Consider the following 13,907-nt stretch of genomic DNA (forward strand, 5'->3'; position numbering starts at 1 on the left):
CATAACAGAAACGGTAACAGTGGCAGTCACATACCATTGTAATTCTTTTCAGGTCATTCATTGTCAGACAGAAGCAGTACGGCACAACGTTACGCTAAAAAAATAAGTTAAAAATATAAAAATGGCTTACCTCTTTGTCTTCTGAAAGACCATGCCAACCCAACAAAATGTTTACTGTGTATGAAATGTGAATGGATTCACCGAGCTGGTGTTAAAGTCCGCGCAAGTTGATTCGGTCTTCACATTTTTTCCTCACGAGTTTTTGGTTTCCGGAAACGTATGAAGAAAACATCCTTCATGTGTCGTAATGTCTAAAGTCATTTCTACAAGTTCCAAAAAGGCAATGCGTGCTCGGCATGTTCGTTTTTGAAAGATTACTGGAGAAAAGTAGCACTAATTACGTTGGGTCTATGCGAGGGCGGGTCTATAATGTCCCACTTCGGCTTTACTTCCGCTTTACGATGCGATGTCACGGTCTAAAAATAGCCTGCGTGCGGTACGCCATTAATCGCAATTCAAACCATCTATAAAATATGCCATATTTTTCTGTAAATTATTGGTGGAATGGAAAGATAAGACACAAGATGGATATATACATTCAACATACGGTACATAAGGACTGTATTTGTTTATTATAACAATAAATCAACAAGATGGCATTAACATTATTAACATTCTGTTAAAGCGATCCATGGATAGAAAGAGTTGTAGTTCTTAAAAGATAAATGTTAGTACAAGTTATAGAAATGTTATATTAAAACCCCTCTTAATTTTTTCGTTTTAATAAAATTTGTAAAATTTTCAATCAAAAAATAAACTAGTAGCCCGCCATTGTTGATGTCAATAATTACTTACACAATGCTCATGGGTGCTGAAGCCTATAAAATCAGTCGCACCCAAGCGCCAACAGAGGGCGGCAAAACTCCATAAAACACAATTAACAAGTGTGCATTTCACTGTACTGTCATTTAAATCTGTCTGAGCGGGGCATGTGCGTTAATTGCGTCAAATATTTTAACGTTATTAATTTAAAAAATTAATTACCGCTTGTTAACGTGATAATTTTTACAGCCCTAATCATAATGTGTTAATAATTTTACGTATAAATCGCTTCTGAGAATAAGTCACACCCCCAGCCAAAATATGAAAAAAAAATGCAACTTATAGTCCAAAAAATACGGTAATCCCTTTCTTCATTCTTGAGGTATCATTTCCTAACCTCCGTGACCTTTAACATAACTACCCCAAAATTAATCACATGTTCAGTTTGATATATTACAAACATATCCTCCATCCGTAGCGTCCACCTAACGGAGAAGGTATTATTGCTAATTAATTCATTCACTCACTTTTTTTTTTTTTTGAGCCGCTTGTCCTCACAGGGTTCGAGGGGGTGCAGGAGCCCATCCCAGCCAACAACGGCAGTAGGCGGGGTACACAAAGAATTGGTTGCGAGAAAACCCACACAGGTATGCAACATGCAGAACAAGCAAACTCCACACAGGAAGGCTGGAGCCCACCAGTGATTGAATCTTTGATCTCAGAACTGTGAGGTGGACGTGCTAACCACTTTCCCACTGTGCCACCCTATTGGCAATTCATTAGAGTCAATACACTAGAATAATTTGCAAAACATGACACGATCAATAATAAAATTAGTATTAATTAGTTTACTAAGCAGTGTAACAGATTGAAATGAATCTCTGTAAGAAACAGCTCTAAAACTAAAGTCTCTCTTTTTAATAAGAAAGGCTTACTCAAATGAATCTTGCCTATTTTCACTCATTATTGTCCACAGAGCACCCACATTATGAATCTTGTAGGGACATAATGCCGAAAAGCTCCTGCAGAGTGAGGTGTTCTCAGTTTTTAACATTTTGAATTGGTTAACAATTCATAAAAATATAACATGACAAAGTATGGACAGACCAATAGCATTGATTTGTGACAAAATATTACAATAACAATATTTGCACATAAAAGGTTTCTGCCCCACAGTGACAATTGATTTAATATTAATACACTAAAGCCCCTTTCAAACCTACATCCCGCTAAATTTCCGTGTAAGATGACGCGGGATTTACCTGTGTTGTCGCTTTCAGACATGGAGAGATGTACCGGGAATTACCCCGTAATAATAAATTATCATTAAATTTAGAGAAGACAAAAATAATCTTATTTCGGAAATGTAAATAGAATGTACAGTTGAAGATAACAGTAGATTGGATAAAAATTGAGTTCATAAAATCAGGTTTTTAGGAGTAATTATTAATGAAAACCTTAACTGGAAACAACATATCAAATATATACAGGGTAGAATCTCACGAAACATTGCAACAATAAATAAAGCAAAGAGGGTATTAGATTTCAAATCTCTCCACACTCTATACAGTTTAATAGTCTCTCTTTACTTGCAATACATTGCCGAGGTTTGGGGCCATAATTACAAAACTTTGTTATATTCAGTAAATGTACTGCAGAAAAGGGATTACAGATCATTCACAAAGCTGGTTATCAGGATCATACAAACACACTATTTTTAAAGTCAAAATTGCTCAATTTTCCTGATATTGTACAATATCGAACATCACAAATAATGTTCAAAGCTAGAAAAAAGAATACCTCAGAATATCAGCAGTTGTTTACAAACTATGAAAAAAGTTACAATTTACGGGGATATTGGGACTTCAAAGAATCGAGATATCGGACAACAAAGAAAAGTTTTTGCTTATCAGTATGTGGGGTGAGACTACTGAAGAAATTTAGTGTGGATTTAAAATAATGTACAAATATGGCACAATATAAGAAACTGTATAAAGGTATGATTTTCAAAAAACATAAGGATGAGGGAGATATGGATAACAACTACGGTGTTATGATAATTGTGACACGTATTACGATATGGGATATTCGGGTTATTTATTCACTTATTTATGTTTTCTGGGCTGGATTTATGGACTGGGCTTTTGCGACACTTGTGTATAGGTAACATGTAGGGTCATATGGTGGGATTTTATTTGTGTTAAATAAGAATGTATATGTTTAAATTTATGAACTGGAACTGATATGTCAGAACTTAAGGACAAGGGGTGGGCTAAATAAGTTTTACTTCTTCTCACTCCTTTTCGAATACTCATATTTTTTTCTTTTATTTGATATTTGGCACTGATTATTGGTACTTATCTATTGAATATTCAAATAAACATGTTCAATAAATCAATCAATCAATCAATCAATCAATCAATCAATCAATCAATCAGTCTCGTGTTGGCGACTCGGCGCTCTCTGTGTGGACATTTTTGGTAGGCATCGGCAATGGACAATGGACTGTTTTTCCTCGGCTCGAAGATCCAGTAGCAATTTAATTTCGTTATGTTTCCAGTTTAATTTTGCTATCTTTCCTGTTTTCCATGTTGATAATTGCGGTGTTTGTTTACAGCTTTTCATCTTACTGAGAAGAAAGAGGAAATGGCGATCGGTTCACCAAGATATTTACGTCATCACTGTCAGCCTTTGTACTGTAACCCGGGAATTAAACGGCTGCTTTCACACATGCCGCGTCACACGCCACGGACATTATACATGGACGCGACCCGGTTAATGTCCGTGCCATCCCTCAGACATAAGATATACTCGTTTAAATCCCAAGATTTAACCAGACTTCATTGTATGTCTGGAAGGAGCTTTGGTGAATCCTAATTTTAACTATTATATAATAGGATAAAGTACTGTATATACAATGGCACAACATACCTGTTTTAGTTAGATCCCTGTCTCCATAGCGGGGGTCAACTCGTGGGACGGCGGAATAGATGGGCGAACTGGGGAGATCTGAGAGCAGGCCAAGAGCTGGCGGAGGGCCGAGGTTATCGCTCGCCACGGAGGAGGTGCTGCTCTCAGAAGCAAGCGACGAGCATGACCTAGTGTCAGCCGACTTTCTCAGCTTTCCTTTGAAGAAATCTTTCATTTTACTCCTCTTTTCCTCTGTTATCTCTGCACCCCCAATTTCGTCTTCTAAGGATTGCCCCGGGGTCACCGATAGGGCGGCGTAGCGGCCTGGCACTATAGCCGAGGAAGACTCCGCATCGGGGCGCTTCCTCCCTGTGACGCGATCCTTGAGTTTACCGAAAGCGGAGCGTCGCTCGTCCTTGGCGGTGAGGTCAAACATGCTGGCCGTCATGTTGTTTCGGGTGAACTGTACTGTCAGCTGCAATTCGCCACGCTCCTTTGCCTTTCGTCCCGCCTTAGAGTGCAGCTTGAACCACCTGAAATTATCACAGAGGACACAGTGACACATTTTATAGTATGATAAAAGTAACACTCTTCTGGGACAAGACGTGTTCATTTGCGAGGTTAGAGGTGTTTGATTAGCTTGTGCTTCTACACCAAACTCATCCAAGCATGCCTTTTAATAAGGTTCAAGGTTTCTCTTTATGGACGTTTGTGGATGGAGAACACAAAAGTAGGCTATCTAAAAAATGTGCCAAAATGTATTGACAAAATTAGCAAGTTAGAACAAGGAAGTTGTTAGGACTGTAGTTTTATCCAATCGCTAAATTATTTGAACAAGTGGCGTTTGCCAACAGTCTAATATAATGAATTGTACTTTTGGTATATTTTCCTTTAAGACTTGTTGATGATCCACAGAAAATACCAACCTTTATCAAGTTCAAAATCAATTACGATCCCCACCAGGCATGAATAACGGAGAAGTAGCAATTTTAGTTAGTGTCCTCCCCAATAAAAACGACATGAACAAAGTATGATATTTTGAGAACTCCCTCCCTTAATAGTTATTTTTTAAAAAGGTTATTTAAAACAACAGAGCTTGTGGTGGGTTGCACAAAACAGTACTTATTACAATACATTGTTGTCTTATACACTGCTCAAAAATAAAAAGAGAACACTAAAGTACAAAATTGTAGATCTTCAGGAATTAAATATTTTTATTAAATACTTTAGTCTTTCCATAGTTGAATGTGCTGACAACAAAAACACACAAAAAATATCAATGAAAATAAAATGTATCAACTCATAGAGGTCTGGATTTGGAGTTATACTCAAAATGAAAGTGGAAAAACACTACAGGCTAGGGCTGAACGATGTTGGAAAAAACTTAGATTGCGACTTTTTGGGGGTTTGCAATATATATTGCAATAATAAAACTAGAAGAATTTTCACCAAATGACTTGAATACCTCTGTTTGGGAAGACTGGTTGACATACCATGTTATTGTATAAGTGTATTGAATTCAGTATTTTATGAGATGTTTTTCTTAAGTTTCCCTCTTGTTTTTCTAATTTTTTTCATTTTATGTTCTTTAAACAATTTATCATATTCTTCATTATCAAAATGTTCTTAGTTGCTGTAAATTGTGTTGCATTAAAGATTTAAGGGGCTTCAATTTACTTCATATTTATTTATTAGTCATTCATTTAAGAACTTATAGTGCAAAAAAATTCAAATTTTATAATACCATTTAAACCAGGCTAAGAGGGTTTATCTGTGAATGATGAAGATTGCTGTATATAAAAGGAATACAGGAAGCTATGTCTCAGCACACTTGCTGCTTTTATAAAGTGCTCAAACTGCGATTGGACTATTGCGTATGCACATATCGCGATGGCGATATTCAAACGATATATTGATCAGGTCTACTACAGGCTGATCCAACTTTGATGTAATGTCCTTGAAACAAGTTAAAATTAGGCTCTGTAGTGTGTGTGTGTGGTCTCTGCATGCCTGAATGACCTCCCTACAACAACTGGGCATGCTCCTAATGAGGCGATGGAGGGTGTCCTGGGGGATCTCTTCCCAGATCTGGACCAGGGCATCACTGAACTCCTGGACAGTCTGAGGATAAACCTAGCGGCGCCAGATGGACCTAAACATAATGTCCCAGAGGTGCTCCATTGGGTTTAGGTTAGTCAATTCCTTCTTCCTTCAGGAACTGCTTGCATACTCAAGCCACATTAGGTTGGGCATTGTCGTCGACTAGGAGGAACCCAGCACAAGCATAGCTGATGACAATGGGTCCATGGATTTCATCCCGATACTTACTAGCAGTCAGGGTGCCATTATCTAACCTGTAAAGGTCTGTGTGTCCTTTCAGGGATAAGTCTCCACTGACCATCACTGACCCACCACACCGATCATGCTGAATGATGTTGCAGGAAGCATAACTTTCTCCACATCATCTCCCGACGCTTTCACGTCCGTCACGTGCTCAGGTTGAACCTGCATTCATCAGTAAAGAGCACAGAGCTAGTGGCGTAGTTGCAAATTCTGGTGGTCTACGGCAAATGCCAATCAACTCTACGGTGCTGGGATGTGAGCACGGAGCTCACTACAGGACGTCAGGCCCTCAGACCATCCTCATGGAGCCGGTTTCTAATTGTTTAATCACAAACACTCACACCAGTGGCCTGCCGGAGGTCATTTGTAGGACTCTGGCAGTGCTCATCCTCCTTGAAAAAAGGAGCGGATACCAATCCTGCTGAGGATCTAAGGACCTTCTATGGCCATGTCCAACTCTCCTGGAGTAAATACCTGTCTCCTGGAATCTCCTACAGGCCTCCAGGTTGCTCCTCAGACTGTCCAGGAGCTCAGTGATGACCTGGTCCAGATATGGGAGAAGATCCTACATGAGAATATCTGCCGCCTCATCAGGACTACGCACAGGCGTTGTAGGGAGGTCATAACAGGCCCGCGGAGGCCACACACACTACTGAGCCTCATTTCGACTTGTTTAAAGGGCATTACATCAAAGTTGGATCAGCCTGGAGTGTGTTTTTCCACTTTAATATCTAGTGTAACTCGAAATCCAGGCCTCCATATGTTGATACATTTGGTTTTCATTGATATTTTTTGTGTGACTTTGTTGTCAACAAACTCAACTTGGAAAGAACAAAGTAGCTAATAAAAATATTTCATTCATTCAGATGTGCAATATGTTACGTTAGTGTCCCCTTTATTTTTTTAGCAGTGTATTTTGCTCTGAAACCTGTATTTATGTGACGTAAATAATATGTAATATATCATAAATAAACTTTCCCTGCCATATCGCATCTGCCACTAGAACAAAATGAACAACAACAAAATGATTGATTTCCTTTTGGAAATGACTCTCGTATATTACATAATCAGTCGATGTTGCCGAAGGGCTTGTGCTCCAAATGTGACCGCTGACTTTGACAAACAAATCTTTACAAGCGCCAAAGCACTACCCAAAATCTGATGCTAGACTGCACTTCTGCAACTTTTATCAGAATATGGGAAACATAGACCCATGCCACAGCTCTTCCTGTCTTCTTGGAGTCCATGTTTTTCCTCAGCCCAGGAATTCCGAGTGTATGTTCCAAAGCTTGTGGACACTCGCGAAGGACGGGCGGAGGAGCCACAATTGAAGCCAGATGTGCTGCGATGGTGCAAATATTTTACATCACACCAGTGCTGTTACGTCATCCCGGCCAAAACAAATATACTTCTGAAATTCCAATTTAATAAAAAATTTAAAAGTGTCTCTATTACTGCTTACTTTCGGTTTGAAGTCACATATTAAGCCAATGACAAATTAAAAGACCTTTGAAATTAATGGTCCAGGCTTCAGGGACTGAGATGGGAAAATGGTGTGTCATTGTTATATTGCCGTCCTGGACTTAACTGTTTTCAAGCCAGTTGAAGAAGTTATGAGGAATTTGATCCGCATGTGTTAGACTTCACTCTTCACTCCAACACCACTGCCATCAACATGAGCAAAACAGCCACTGAAAGCCTGTCTATTCTCACAATCATTTTAGGGGTGTTTCTACAATTTCAGTCACCGTATTTAATACAGTGGTATCTCAACATATGAATTGAATTTGTTCCAGGATCTGGTTTGTATGTCGAAATGATTGTATATCAAGAGGGATTTCCCCATAAGAATACATCTTAATTCCAGTGTTTTGCAATTCCTTCTACGCAGCAAGACATCCTACACAATGCCCAGTGCGCTTGTGCCAGCTTCCACATGCATGTGCACATTGGTTAAAACCGGTGAGTACTCACTATTTTTGTTTTCATTGAATTTTTTTTATTAGATTTCATTGCAAATCCGGAGGTATAAGAATATTGCATGAAATTAAAAAAAATAAATACTGTAATTCAAGTTTCCTGCATTTATTGCTGTGCTTTCCAATTATTTTGCTGTGCCAAGGAAGACGTAAACATTTTGCGCCCCCCAACTCTCTGCCAACCTCTGTAATTATCATTTGTCTATAAATTTATTATTATTATTATTATTATTATCATAAGTACACCTCTGCCTAGCTGTGTCCTTTTAATTTAAAAAAAATAATAATATAGATCAACGTAAAATAAAGTATAACTTTATTAACATTGTTTTGTTTGGAACGGAAAAGACTTAGTGCATCACTTTGACTGAATTAAAAAAAAAAAAAAAAAATTCACATCCGAACTGTAAAAATACACTTAAGGTTTTTTGACAATACTGAAAAATAAAATTAAATAAAACCAATAAATAATCATAAATTAAAATTGAATAGCGACATTAACTCATGAGATAATAGAACAAAAACAAGAGTGTCATTGGACAGAGGGACAGTTTTAATTTTTGCTTCTTTGCACTGAGCAACTTGCTATGCCATCTTATATGATGCTAACAGTGCTCTGCACGTCTTTGCTGGGAAAAAAAAAAAAAGCTAAGCGGCTTATCGATGTGATTGGGGTCTAATGTTTTTAAGTGATGTCTCAATTGATTTGGCTTCCTGCTATCAAACATTTTTCAAACATTTTTAGACACAGACTGGGCTTTCCTCGTCTCCCACTGTATTAAAAGTCAATGCCGAACTCTACATACTCTTCGTCATATTTCCTCATCTTAGCTCTTCATATCTCTCTGTTTGCTCTTGTTTGGTTAAAAAATACTGCGTACACTCTGAAAATGAGCGGGCCACTGCCACCCAGAGTGGATGTGCAATTACACTTTATTCTAGTTCGGCAAAAAATTATGTTCCTCGAGGTCACATGCGCCACCCCTGCGCATACAGTAGCTCTGCGCTCCACTATTTGAGAAGTACTGATTTATTGCAACATGTATACAGGTTTTGACTACTAAGCTAAGCACTGAAGCACTGTTGAAGTGCCAACCTCTTTCTAGTGTTGAAGCTGAGAAGTGCAACAGAATGTAAGTGGAACTCAAGCTTTTAATGCTGGCGATATTCAATGATATTTTCATAATTTGCGCAATAAAAACAGGGCAGAAGGCAAGGGCGTAGGTTTGGTCTCAACATTGGTAGGAACGATAGACCAGCATAAACTGCATGTACACTTTTTGCTGGGGACTGGACATTAATAAGACCAAACAGATTATTGAACGGTGGTCAAAGCCACATTTCTCACAAATATGAACCTAATTAATTGATAGGCGAAATGATCAAAGCAAAATGAATATGTATTGACTTATACTATTTTTTTTGTAAATTTGGTTCACATGGTACAACGTTCGATTCAAACCTTTATTTAAAAAAAACTCTTTATTAAAAAAGGAGAGCTATCCAATTATGAGTCCACTTCTGGGGGACCTCTCTAACTTAAGTATTGGAATATAAAAGTGATTTTAGAACAAAAATCATTTTAAAAAATCTGAGATATCCAAGGAACGATCTACATCTGAGGCAATCTAAGTACTGTAATGAAATTCTAAAGTATGATTTAATTTCACTTTTTTTCATGTCAGTTAATGTTAATGTCAGGGTCCCTCTGAAGTGGACCCAGTCAGTTAATGTTCATGTCAGTGTCCCTCTGAAGTGGACCCATTCTTGGGACTTGCCCTCTGAAGCCATCGCGTTGCATTATTGGAATGCACATAATGCAAACAAATGAGGGTCGGCTAGCTTTCCTTCGTTGTTCCTTGTCGAGGATGTCCTGACCTAGTTCTGCAGGTTAACAAGTTCACACAAATTAATGCTATGCTAACTGTGATGCAGGTCATACTTTTAGTAGCAAAATTAGTGGTATTTCCCCCACCTCCACTACATTGACATCTTTTTACATTACTTACAGTGGCTTGCGCTGGCTGATTAAAAAAAACAAAAAAAACGTCAAATATCCCTCCTCTTTGAAGGGGGTGGAGGAGGCGGCACGTGTTTCTGTCGGCGAGCGCACGTGAGTGTGCGTGTGTCTATGTGGCAGAAGGAGGGGCTGGGGGGTCAAGTCATCAGCCATTCAAGGGGAAAAAAATGGGCCGGCACATTCAGCAAGTGAAAAGGGATAAATGTAAGTACATAATGAAAATAATTCACTTAATAAAGGGTCTATATTCTATCCTTACAATATTTGGGAATACGATCAAAATTACCCATATAACTGAACTCATTGTATAAAGTGGCTTAAAAATTGGTGGGGTCAATTTGAGCATCCTGAAAAGTTGGTAGTGTTATGTCCCTACCGTCCCTATGCAAACCTACGCCCTTGGCAGCACGGTGTTGAGGTGTTAAATCTTCAGGCTTCATCGTGGGGCCTTTAAACTTGAATCGACCACGTGACCCCGCATTTGTATACTTACTCGTCTCTCGGGCAGGCGCCTTCCCGAAACATGCGGTCCAGTGGGATGAGCATCTGGCCCAGAAACACGTCGAGTCCGATAAGGACCCGGTGCATGATGGTGATGACAAGGTCGGCGCAGCCGGGCGGGTAGGCTCCACGGCCGCGCTCCTCATCTTCCAGGATGCCGGGGAGGAGCTCAAAGCAACACTCCTCAGACCACACAGGAACGTCGGCCTTGTCCACCAGGCCCGTGGTGTACTTGTCCTTGCCCACCTGGACCACCGCGTACAGGTAGCGGCTGCCATGTTTGCTCTTGGTCCGCAGTCCCCTGGCGCGAAGCACCGTGACATTGACGTGCGTGGGCACCCACCTCTGGTCGTCGTCCAGGTCTACGAGCGACATCATCTTGAGCGCTGCTTTCGGGTGTCGCTCGTCAGGCTGCGAGGCGGTTCGGACCGGTCGGCCTGCACGCATCCATCCCGGAGCAGAGCCGGCAGGTCCGGCAAAAAGACTACGTTGAAGAAACCAATGGCGCAGATGTGTTAAAGCTGCAGAATTTTTACGCCCCTCGGAAATAATGCGGCTATGTACTGTACTGTACCGGAATGTCAACACATGCTGAAGTTGTTCTGGGCGGAACCATCATGGTCACATGTTCATCATTGAAAGAGGAGGAGGAGGTGGAGGGAGCATATCTATGAAAACCACGTGCGACCACTGAGCAGCTTCTCATCAACGCGTGGCGTGATGACGTTATAACATGCACCATGCTAGTAAAAAACGATGTCGACGGTGACGCTATGGACGTGCCAGATTAGAACTAAATCTAAAGGTTGCTAATTATACTATATGCGGGACATATAACCTGTATTTTATTTTTATTTTCTAACTGACGCCTTGTTGTAGCAGAAGTATAGCTACACCGCCCTCTAGTGGATGCCATGACAAACATGTACAATATTATTTGCATAAATACGGTATAAAAATGACAGTTTGTCACTACGGTACATAGCTACAGACATGCATACATACGATCTTGCATATGTGGACAGCATCTCTCAAAAGTGAGTACACTTCTTAAATGTTTGTAAACGCAAAGCTTATACAACAATATAATATACTCATGAATTGCAAACAAAATAAAGTGTCACTATCTTATGACAAGCTCGGTTCTACCTTCCATATGGGAAAATAACTATTTTTTTGTAATTACAAAAATAATAATAACAACAACAACCTTATAAAGACCTGGCATCCACTTACGTGAGCATCACACCACTCACTTATAAATCAAATGTTGATATGGCCTACCTTACATTAACCAAAATGTGATGTCCACGTATGTGGACCCCAGGTATCAATTATAAATGTATTATTGTATTATTATTTACATTATTAGATACTAGTGTATATTTTTTAATAACAAATATCATTATACAATTATACAATTGATAATATGGTATTGGACACAACATTCATGAAATTCAAATGATTAAAAACAGGAATGGCCCCAAATGACACTAAAGCAGTGGCTCTTAACTTGGGTTCGATAGAACCCCAGGTGTTCTGTGTGTAAGCCACAAGGGTTTGGTGAAGGTCAAGAATCGCAGGGCCCTATTTTGTACGCTGACTAAATCAAGGCAAAGTGGCGTTGTAGAGCAGGTTTTGGACTACTTTCCCCTCAATTTACAGGCTTTATTCCGTTTCTTTCAACTGCTAGCACTCTATCTAAAGGGAGGAGAATTCGGTTTGCTCGGTGGAAGGTTGACTCGCACTCGGTATGAGAAAGTATAACAGACCTACAGACAGTGTGAACTGCGAAAAAAACATTTGCGTCATTTTACGTCATTAAAATACCACGTGATGCAAGAATGTGACAAAAAAATGAGAATGTAGACATGAAACAAAAAGAACAGACTGAGTTTCACTTCATTTACCAACATGAAAATCAACATCAAAAGAAAAAATATATTTGTAGTAATCAGAACTCTGAAATAAATTTTAACAGGGATTAATTTACGTAGATGCTGGCTTGCTAGGTTTTGAATTAGTAAAAAAATGGCTTTATAATAAAAATTCCGAAGTGTTCGGTCAAGGGCGTAGGTTTGCATAGGGACGGTAGGGGCATAACACTACCAACTTTTCAGGATGCTCAAATTGTCCCCGCCAACTTTTAAGCAACCTTAGTTGCATTTTATAATGAGTTCAGTTATGTTGTGAGGATACAATTGACCCTACCATTATTAAGTGATTTATTTTCATTATGTTCAGACTTATATTTACCTCTTTTTCACTTGCTGAATATGCTAGTCAATTTTTTCCTCCTCAAACTCACGTTTGATTGGCTGATGACGCCCCCCCACACACACACACGCACTGACCCGACAAAATACAACATGTCGCCAACATGCCGCTTCATCAGTCCCCTTCGAAGAGAAGGTATACTAGAAGTTTTTTTTTTCAGGCAGCAGCCACTGTAAGTAATGTAAAAAGACGTCAATGTTATGGAGGTGGGGAACACACCACTAATTTTACTACTGAAATTTTGCTACAACCTGCATCAGAGTTTGCATAACATTAAACTGTGTGAATTTGCTAACCTGCAAAACTAGAGTACGAAGCTGCTTAGAGGGAAGTGTCCTCCACTTTTGTACGACTTTTCTGATGTTAACGTTGATTAAACTGTGAGAAATGTAGTGAACCGAGGTTTACCCCCTTCTAACAGATTTTCATTTTTGTTTTGTTTATGTGGTCTTAAAGCAACACTTGGTCACTTTTCAATTATGGTTGATTTTAGCGACGCTGGTGGACAAAAGCGGTACTTTTTTGAAGACTGCGTTTCCCATGAGGACCAGCACATGAGCGCATAGTGTCTTCCTATTAGGGGCGTTACAGAAAATAATTGAGAAGCACTGTTATAACTAAATACAGATTTATTTTGCAATGATCAGTTAGCCTATCAATGAATTAAGTTCATATTCATGAGAAATGTAGCCCTGACTCCCGTTTACCCAATCTGTTTGGTTGTCCTGTCCCCAGCAAAAAGTGTACATGCATGTTATGCTGTTACATCGTCCCTACCAATGTTGAGCCCAAACCTACACCCTTTGGTTCGGTGAATGCACCTGTGAGACTCGTGGGGTTCAGTACCTTTAGCAAGGTTAAGAACCAATGCTCTAAAGTTAGTTTGTAAAAGAATAATAATAACTCATTACCTACCAATCACAAAGATAGATGTCAAATTCATTTAAACTATGAGGACTGTCTCTTTCGGTGCTATTGACGGTGCTAGATGTCCAATCCATTTTGGCTGGGAGAGGAAGGCAGCAGTGATTTTGCTGTGGCAGTGGCAGCCAATG

General features: G+C 39.4%; 1 protein-coding gene across 1 annotated transcript in view; it reads right to left on the reverse strand.

The window, feature by feature from the left end:
- Nucleotides 1–11,241, reverse strand: part of rab11fip5b (RAB11 family interacting protein 5b (class I)) — a 36,054-nt gene extending 24,813 nt beyond the window's left edge. Inside the window, exons 1-3 of the mRNA XM_057851123.1 lie at nucleotides 11,150–11,241; nucleotides 10,568–11,059; nucleotides 3,754–4,265 (exon numbers count right to left, since the gene is read on the reverse strand). Coding sequence (XP_057707106.1) covers nucleotides 3,754–4,265; nucleotides 10,568–11,022 — 967 coding nt within the window. The 5' untranslated portion in view covers nucleotides 11,023–11,059; nucleotides 11,150–11,241. The remainder of the gene's footprint in view (nucleotides 1–3,753; nucleotides 4,266–10,567; nucleotides 11,060–11,149) is intronic.
- Nucleotides 11,242–13,907: the final 2,666 nt, after the last annotated feature.

This window comes from Corythoichthys intestinalis, chromosome 11, assembly GCF_030265065.1.
Source record: "Corythoichthys intestinalis isolate RoL2023-P3 chromosome 11, ASM3026506v1, whole genome shotgun sequence".
NCBI classification, from domain to species: domain Eukaryota; kingdom Metazoa; phylum Chordata; class Actinopteri; order Syngnathiformes; family Syngnathidae; genus Corythoichthys; species Corythoichthys intestinalis.